Below are 9,351 nucleotides of genomic sequence, written 5' to 3'. Positions count from 1 at the left end.
GAAGTGGCAGTAGCAGCCACCCTGTAACACTTCCTCTGAAGTCCCTGCAATGCATCAGGAAAGCAGGTGCTCACAGCTGCCAGATCCATGGTACCGCTGGGACCACTCTCTTCAGCTTAATTTTAGTGTCTTGGAGGCAATTTGTCTGGACTGGTGACTCATTCCTCCCTCTTTAATTTTTTTCCCTGCCCTCCCCCCCCTTCCTATTCTCACTCTGCCTGTGTCTGGCAGTGTGAGAGAGTGCCAGAGCTTAGAAGGATTAATGCAGCAATGTTTTGGTGAAGAGATGTCCCCAGCAACCTGCGGGGGCAGTCCCCACGGGGAGGAGTCTGCCTCCAGGCGTCCCCTCCCAAAGCCTGCATCCCATCCTGTGTGCGGCACGGAGGGGAGACAACTTTTCCTTTCAGCACATGGAGACGGGGAAGAGGAAAGGCAGAAGGAAAGCGGGGGGCTCGGCTGAGAACTCAGCAACTTCTCAATCGTCCTGCAGCCAGCGGGCTCCCCGTGGGGCTGCCTGTCGCTGCCGAGGGAGGGCACAGCTGGGCGCTGCTTCCAGCCCAACCCCGCTGCTCACGGCTCCCGGGCTGTGTCCCCCGAGGTGCAACACATCACGGACATGACAGGAATGGACAGTCTGTTTATTACATCTTATTCACTACATTGTCACCTCAGGGGCCCGGAAGGAAGGGAAGGGGCAGCTGGGCAGGCGAGGCAAGAGCGGGGACCTTGTGCGAACACACAAACCAGTGCTACACACCCACAGCAGTCTGTCAAGCTGGCAGAAGGAAAGAGAAGGAAAAACCCCGAGGTGCTGAGTTCTGAGCTGTTGGAGCCATCACTCTCCTGTGTGCTGAGCAGCGCCTGGCATCAGGACGAGACCGGGATCTATAGCCAAAAACATGACAGACCTCATAATACCAGCTCAGCTATTTTCCTGCTCTCCTTCCCTCTGCTCTGGTGGTGGTGGGGGTATGAAGGGACAGGGTCCAAACTAGTGGGCTCTCGCTCTTCTCTCTCATCAGGCCCTGACCAGCTTTGACTCTTGTTCTGAAGCCTCTCTCCTCCCTCTGCTGCCCTGTACTGAAGTGGAGACAGGTAGGGACAATGTGAGGAGTAAAGGACTCCTGCAGGAGAAGCTGCCACTTGCCAATGAACAACACAAAAAACCCCTTGAGGTGAGCAGGGCTTGGTAAGAGGAAGGGCCACTGGCAACTGCCATGAATAATGAACAACTTCTTCTTTCCCTTTTTTTTCTACAGGCAAAGGCTATGGCCTCATAGGTCTCAGGGCAGGTCATCCCCAGGGCAGCCTGGATGTAGTTCCCTCTGCAGCAGAAGTTGACAGACAGTTTTTCTCTGTAAGGGCACATGTGGAAAATCCTAGGCTGCTCCACTTCAAGAGATGGGAACAAACTTGCCCACAGTCAAGCAGAAAGGAGAGGGAAGTTGGTCCTAGGTGCATCATACCACGTCCTGTCCTCTCCCCAGGCAGGATTGGCTTCTCCCTCTCTCTCCTTGAAGTGACCCATTCCAACAGCCTCACCAGTTATATTCTGGTGGCATCTTTCTGTCTGGCTTGAGGAGCAGGAAAGCACCACTGGTGTCACTCCCAGGGATCCCTGTCAGACTTACTTGCTCAGAGGAGGCTGCATGCCCGTTTCTTTGTCCGGGTGGGCTGCGGGCACAAGACTGCTCGGATGGCCTCGTCAAACACCGTCTTGAGGCCTCGCTGCGTCAAAGCCGAGCACTCGAGGTATTTCACAGAGTCTGCCGGGAGGAAAGCAGGTGTTGCACTGGGGAGGAAGGCAGCTGGGGTAGGCAGAGGGGATACCCAGGTTTCTGCTCCTTATGCTAGAAAGCACGACACCTGGCTCCTGCCCAAGCTGAATAAACACATCTCAGGTGATCAAAGACATTACACATCATCAGGACACGTTTCACTCACCCAGACTGTCTTGACTTCAGGGCAAAGCTTGCCAGCTGCACTAGACCTGGGTTTGCCTACTGGCTACCCATGTAGCCAGAGCAGAGCTATTGTGTGTGTCTGACCATGTCATCCTGGCCAGACACTCCCTTTGCTGAGCTCCATCTTGAAAACTCCCTCAAGCTGTGTTTCTCACCCTCTCTCCCATTTCCGTGTGCCACATCTGAGAAGAGCTGGATGGTGGGGTGAGACCCCCATACCTGGGATTGCACGAATAAGCCCCAGCAGACAGAAGCAGAGACAGGAAACTGCAGTTGCAACTCTTCCTGAGAGAGGCTAAAAGCCTCTCTTCTGCCTCTCCGGATACGGAGGAGTGGCCTCTGCCCACTGTGCAGCTGTAGTTTGCACAGAAAAAATACTGTCCCAGATAGAAGTGAGCAGAGTAAAAGGGGAGGAGAATGTGAAAGTGTGGTTATGTGTGTATGCGGAGGATGGTGGCCAGAGAGAGGCAGAAAGCAGAGGGCTGAGGGGTTGAGCCTTTCTCAAGAAGCAGATCTCCTTCCTGAGTCTCCCGAAGTGCATTTTGTCCTGTGATCCTGGATGTGTCTCCTGGTGTCCCTCAGAGATACCACTGTGCAATACCACTACAAAAACCTCGTTAAATTGAGGTGGAGCCCTTTTCTTCTGCCTCTCTCCTTTCAGTATGTCCAAGATGATTCCCAAACACATACCTATTTCCTTGGCCAGAGCAAGACCCTGAGGATACGTTATGGGGGATAGCTTCTTCTCCTTCAGCTTCTCAATGGTGTCCTTGTCATCACGGAGATCCAGCTTTGTGCCCACGAGGATGATAGGAGTGCTTGGGCAGTGGTGCCTCACCTCAGGGAACCACTGGCAAGGGAGCAAAATGCCAAAGGTGTGAGAAGAGGTCACACACATGGGCATGCACATGGGAAAACAAAGAGGCACTCCTGAAAAAAATGTCAGCGAGGCAGCTAACAGCCTGTCCTTTCTCACATCCATTGTTGGGCACTATAGCCTGGCCAAGGCCAACTCCTCTTGCTGGGTCCTCAGGCAAAATTCCTGACAGGGAACTCAAATTTTGTTGTGCAAAAGCACCAGCTGTTCTCAGCCCTTGACCCTTCCACCCAGGGAAGAACATTAACATGGTAGGAACACACTCTCGTTCTCTGTTCACGAATCTCTCCCTTCTTTCCTCACTCCCCATCTAAAACCTGTGTGTACCTGCTTCTATACCCTATGGGCCAGTCCTGTGTGTCTGTGCTTTGACAGCCTTGGCTGAAAGATGGCACCAGAATATAAGTCTGTGATCTGACAGCACAATAGCCCAGCAAGATGAATACTATCCCATTAGTAGAGTTGGCTGCCTTCTTTAACTGAACCAGAAAACGCATCTGAAGGAGGTTTCTGACTAACAGAAGAGAGGTATGACCTCTTGAACCTAGATGTCTTACTGGTACTCTCCACCCATAATCACTGTTCTTGCAAGACCACCACCAACCTCACCTCCCTCAGCCCCTGGTGGACCAGGAGAGGGTCTCACCTTAGCACGGACGTTTTCATAAGATGCCGGGCTGACAAGGGAGAAGCAGATCAGGAAGACATCCTGCAGGCAGACAACCATGGTGCAGAGTTAGGATGGGAGCATGGGATGGCATGATGAAGCAGGAAGGAGGGGGGAGGGGAGGGAAGGTCTGCGTGGGCAGCACCCTCCCTCTGCAGCAGAGGGTTGTGCTTGGGAAAGCTCTCTCTATAATATAAAAGTCCTGACTGCTGTTTCTTGCCTCCAGTAGAGAGAAAGATCTCTGCTCCCCTGAGTCATGGTAACCATAGCCACCATTATCAGAAGAGCCAAATGGTCAACTCTGAGGACGGGGTTTTTGTGGTTGGCACACTCATCCTCATGGGAAACGGCCTGACAGCTTCCTGCTCATTTCTCACGGAACACCAGAGGGCTTTCAGGCCAAAGTAATTTTGCCTACAGTTGAGACAGACCTAGTTTCAGCCTAAAAAGTATACACACAGGACTCAGAGGAGGCAGTTTTAGCTCTCCAGGTAAGCGATTCTCCTGGGCATGGTAAAACCAGAGCAAACCAAACAAAACCAAAACCATACCAGCTCATCAAGGTTATATCTACTTCATCCAGCTTCACCTAGCTGGAGCAGTGGTGCCAGACCCAGCCTATCCACTTCCATAGCTCTACAGCCATCAGAGACAAAAACCTTGGAGAAACATTCCTCCACCTACCCTTGAGATACGTGCCAGGGTGAATGCAAGCATGCTGCTGAGAAACAGACCTGCTTGCACTGACTGCAGGCAAAACCATCTTATACCAGGTGTCTGATTTTTAGGTGGCTGAACCTTGCTCAAACAAATAATTTCTAATCAATTCCTAACCTTTCTGACTGCAGTGGCAACCTTCAGACTAACGTCTGATGCAGCAAGGTCTTTTTGAGCCTGCCAAAACACTGCTTGAAACAACATTCTCCAGGGAAGGTGATCCTCAAACCTTGAAATCACTCTGTCAGTGTGGTGAAAGACTGGTGAACACAGTATCTGAGGCACCCATTTGTTCTGCTAGAGGCGCCAGCAGATCAAACACATGCCCACAAACGATATCTCTTTTAGAAGGCAGAAGTCAGGAGAGTGGGGTTCACAGAAATGTGACAAGCTCCTGCCTCAGCTCTTAAATTCCATGAACCACCTTAACTTTACAAAGGGAAGATTTTTTCCAGAGCTGTGTAAGGCACCTGCCTCACACAAAGTCAGTGTCAGCTGGGCTCAAGAGTGTCTTTGAATGTCTTGTTTTCTTGCTCAGTTACAGGAGTTTAGATAAAGGCTCCAAAATATCATTAAGGTATCTTTCAACTTTTGGTTTCAAGGCAGTTGTATATCAACAGAGATATTCTCATAAAAGGCCAGGGAGAGGCAGTAACAACCCTGTCACTGTTCTGTGGCACAGGCTGAGTTTTGCAGGGAGGGGTGGAGATGTAGCTGAGGGAGGAAGGGAGGAGGGGCATGGAGTGTGACCCACCGTCTGCGGGTAAGAGAGCGGCCTCAGCCTGTCATAATCCTCTTGTCCAGCCGTATCCCACAGTCCCAGATTTACAGGCTTGCTGTCAACCATCACGTTGGCAGAATAGTTATCAAATCTGAAATTCAGAGACGTAGGCCATGCCTCAGACAAGAGAAGAGGGAGCCCTTCCAGTAGTGTAGGTGGGGTTCACTATGTGCACCCAGGTGAGGTTCACTATGTGCACCCAGGAGCAAAGGCTGGTGATTCCTCTTCTCAGCTCACCTGGGTGACACTGATTTCCTGTTAACCTCCACTTTATGGAATTCCCACTCATCAACCTCCTCCCCATCATTCAGCTGTCCTGGACAGGTGCCTGGCTGCAGCTACACCTTTGATACCTTGCATGCAAGTCCACACATCGTTTTCTCATTTTTTTCCCCAATATCCTTCCCACAACCATGCCTGCTCTAGAGCCAAGCCCCCGTCTTTCTTCTGTGTTCTAAAACCTAGTTTTATTCTTAGAAGTGAAGAAGAATCCATGTCTCTGCAGTTTGCTGCACTCCTCAACAGCCCTGCTGGAACTGAGAACAATGCATCCCATCACTCTTTGACAACTGAGCTTGAAATATTTTAGAACAACTGTCAGGATTGCATGCTTAGAAGTAAAGTCTTGGTAGGGAAAAAAAAAGGATAATAAAGCAACAGAGAAGTTCCTGCCCTCATCCTAGAAAATTTTACTTCCTGGTCCTTTTGGTACTGTTTTTTCCCAGATTAAGGGAAACCAGTGATAGGGAGGAACCAACACAAAGGTCTTTAGAATGTGTTCATGGCATTTGCACTTTAGGAGTGACATGATTTAGTAGAGGGCTTGGCAGGGCTTGGCTAGAGGTTGGACCTAATATCTCAGAGGTCTTTTCCAACCACTCCTGTGATTCTGCTCCCTGCAGAATCTATGACTGCTCCAATGACAGCAAGTACTTTGGACAGAGAAGGAAGTGGGGTGTCATGTCCATCCACCTGCCTTCTCTTGGGTCTGGCCCAGTTGTTGTAGCCTAGTGCCTGTTTGTTTTGGCCAGCAGGATCCCATCTGCTACTTTTAAACTTAGCAAGCAGATGGACCTTGAGTTGGCTGGAGTCTCCCAAATATCCCATTTATACCAGGATTTTATAAGGTTGCTTCTCATGAAAGGCAACAGATCCAAAGTTGGTGAGACCTTCACTGGATTTTCTCTATTTGGCATGGAGATTGTGGCCCATGGAGTGCACAACAAGGGGTCACTGAGCCCCTTCACATCCTGCTTTTCATGCCTCCCACCCACTCCAGGACCTGTTTATGAATTACTCACACAGTGGGGATGTATTCTCCTGGGAAGGCATTGGTGGTATAGCTGATAAGGAGACAGGTTTTTCCCACAGCCCTGGAAGAGAAAGAAAACAATGGCAGGAATTCATGGCAGTGCAGGCAGTCTTGCTAGGGTGAGATGGAGACGGGGCAATCCTTCCACACCTCTGACCTAGCCCTGTCCAGAGACCCCTGGAAGCAGAAACACATTCACAGGGCCAGACAGTGCACAACCACAGGTTACAAACCTGGCAGGAAGAAAGACAGGGTGTCGCCCAGAACGGTTTGTTGTCTTTGAGCATGAAGGCTTGTTTCTACGGTCTAGTACAGAGATGGCTCAGGTGAAACACATCCACTCTGGGATGGGGGTGGGAGCCCATTTTGCAGAGCATGCTCACAGCCAGGACAGGTGCATTGGCTTGGTGTGCCATGACAAAGCTGCCACGCCAGCTTCAGCACTCGACTACAGGCACTCCTGCTTTGCAGCTGCCGTGGCCAGGGACTAGTAGCAACTTTTACTGACTTACCCAGTCTTTCCCATCTGCAGTAAGCTGCAGCAAGACCTGCACAGAGAGCTGTAAGGAGCCAGAAAGGTGCCTGCTCTCACGGCTGATGGAGGCTGCTGGTGGTGTCTCTGAGCTAGAAGCTTCCCCTCCCCTCAGCCTCCCCCACAGCCTGCTGCAGCAGGGTGCAGTGCAAGGTAGCAGCACGGTCCAGACTGGGTGAGAGCATTGGTGGGATAAGGAGCAGTGAGGCTATCACGGGGGGGAAGGTGTTGTGGGCAAGCTGAAGCCTGTGGTGAGGGAAAGAGCTGGAAGAAAATAAAGCAGCCAATACAGGTGTTGGAAAGAGAATCCTCTTCTGGATGCTGTTTGTGTGGCCTAGGAAAGCTTGGCCTTGTTTCAGTAGTGAACACAGGAAATGGAGGTGGGGACAGCAGCCTGCCCCAGGTAGCACAGCCCACAAGGAGGGAGAGGTCTTTCCCGGGCACAGGAACTGCTGCTGGGGACTCTCAGACCACCCCACTGTACCTGCCAAGTCCCAGCCACAGGGCTGCAGCTCTGCCTTTTTGTGTGTCCTTGATGGCACCCTGGTCACAAGGCACCTGCCTCTGTCGCTGGACGGTGGGGAGGCTGAGGAGGAAGCTGAGTTTTCAGCATGCTCTGACATTTGTTTCTTCCTCCTGCCACCCCCCTTCCTTAGATCCTCCTCTCTAAGTCCCTGCTCTGTCCCCAGGTGCCTTGCTTCCTTTTTACCATGGAGTTATCCAGGGAGGTGAAGCTCTGTGGGAAATGCTCAGGAGATCAGTGGGCCTGCCAGTGGATCAGTCATGGACGAGGGGGAGGTTCTGAACTGGCGGGGTTGAACAGAGAGCTGCCCAAAGGGTCAGGGAAGGGGGGAAGGTCACAACACAGAGCGGAGGTCAGTGGCATCTGCGGCCTCCTGTGATGAAGCCAGGGCATGTTGAGAGGTCAGATGGAGGGGACATGGGGGGAAAACAGCTATGGGACAACACGTGGGTTGAGTGATAGGAGAAGGCCCTGTGGTTGTTAGGGTTGAGCCAAGAGTGTGACATTGCTGGCACGCCGGGAGGGAGGGGAGGGGTGGAGAACCAAGAGCTCAGAGCAATGGGGGCTGAGGTGTACAGAGGTGCAGTGTACAGAGAAGCAAAATGATGAGACAGAAGGCATTTAAGAGGAATTGAGGTCCGAGGGGTTGAGAGCAGAACTGTTACTGATAACAACAGTCTGCTATTGGTAACACAGGACTGTGGTGGGGTTAACCATGATGTGAGGGGATGCTGCCTCCAGGGAAGGCTACAGAGTTGGTGCTGTGTGTGAGGGGCTGGGGAGCTGGGTAACAGATAAATGCCCAGTGGAGTTGTTTATCCAGCTCCAATTTAAAGTCTTCAGGGGACCTTTCTTAGAGGTAACAGTTTTTATTTCGGGCTCTGCTTTCCTCATCCCCTCTCCCCGCCCCCTTGCCCCAGCCCCTGAGAACATGTCTGACATGTATGTGTGCAGACATCTTCTTTCCCAGGCGAGGTCTAAAGGAGGAAGTGACTGTGGGGAGCAGCACTGCTGTAAATGTCTCTTCATCTGCCACCTTACAGCTGCCCCAGAGAAGTCTAGCCAGCTTCTAGGTGAAATTAAGCTGTTCCATTCCAAGCACAGACTCTCCTCCTTCCCTCCCTTGCATTTACTCATCCCACAGGGCAAGAAGACTGCTCTGCCCCGGGCAGGGATGACTGCTTAGCTCATTGTTGGTGTGGATCAGGCCATTTCCAGGCATCAGGGGACACAGGCAGAGAAGCCATCATGTTGTGAAGGCAAGGTTTTGTTGGCTCCCACTCCCAAAGCTCCCTATACTTGTGCCTATCTCACTGGAATGAGCTCCTTCTCCTTGTGACCACAGAGGGCCCTTGCCAGCACACCCCAGTACAGGGCTAATCTGCTGGGAAAAGCTGAATATAGACATCTTGCCAGGACCAGAGTGCCACGCCCTCTCCCAGTCATTCCCAGCGAGCACACGGCTTTCAAGGAGCCACTCACCTGCAGGAGAGCACCTGCACCTAATGGGTTTTAAATCCAGCTCCTGCCTACAAGCTGAATCCGGCAGGAGCACCATCACCATCACCTCCCGTGCATGGGACAGACCTGCTGTACTTCCCATGGAGGCAGATGGAAACGCAGATGCACGATCAGCATCTCCGTGCAGATGCCCTGCGAAATGCCCTCTTCCACGCTCTCCCAGAGGAATGTCCCTTGCCCCGGCGAGGGAGGAAGAGCATGTCTGCAGCAGAAGCAAGCTGCAGGAGGTCAGAAGCCAAGCGGGGCAGTTTCAGCAAGCATCTGGCACTCTCCGTGCCCCCGGTGACAGGCTGTCCCGCCCCGCAGCCCCGCAAACCCGCAGGTACGTACCCGTCTCCCACCACCACACACTTGATGGCTTGCATGGCTCCGGACCCGTGGCGAGGACGGTGCCCGAGGCAAAGGGAAGTCAGGCCAAGGCAAACAGCAGGGAGGGATGGGCAAATGTGGGTATCAA

General features: G+C 52.3%; 1 protein-coding gene across 1 annotated transcript; it reads right to left on the bottom strand.

Moving 5' to 3' along the window:
- Positions 1-617: 617 nt before the first annotated feature.
- Positions 618-9,351, bottom strand: RAC2 (Rac family small GTPase 2). Its single transcript, XM_084206351.1, has 7 exons — positions 9,225-9,351; positions 6,308-6,379; positions 4,980-5,097; positions 3,488-3,550; positions 2,655-2,814; positions 1,632-1,766; positions 618-885 (listed from the first exon to the last, which is right to left on the bottom strand). Exons 1-6 carry the CDS (start codon positions 9,257-9,259, stop codon positions 1,636-1,638), a joined length of 579 nt encoding a protein of 192 aa, XP_084062477.1. The 5' UTR covers positions 9,260-9,351; the 3' UTR covers positions 618-885; positions 1,632-1,635.

This window comes from Fringilla coelebs, assembly GCF_963513975.1.
Source record: "Fringilla coelebs genome assembly, chromosome: 5".
Lineage (NCBI taxonomy): Eukaryota > Metazoa > Chordata > Aves > Passeriformes > Fringillidae > Fringilla > Fringilla coelebs.
Note: the sequence above shows the minus strand (reverse complement) of the source record. Positions and strands in the feature narration are given on the sequence as shown.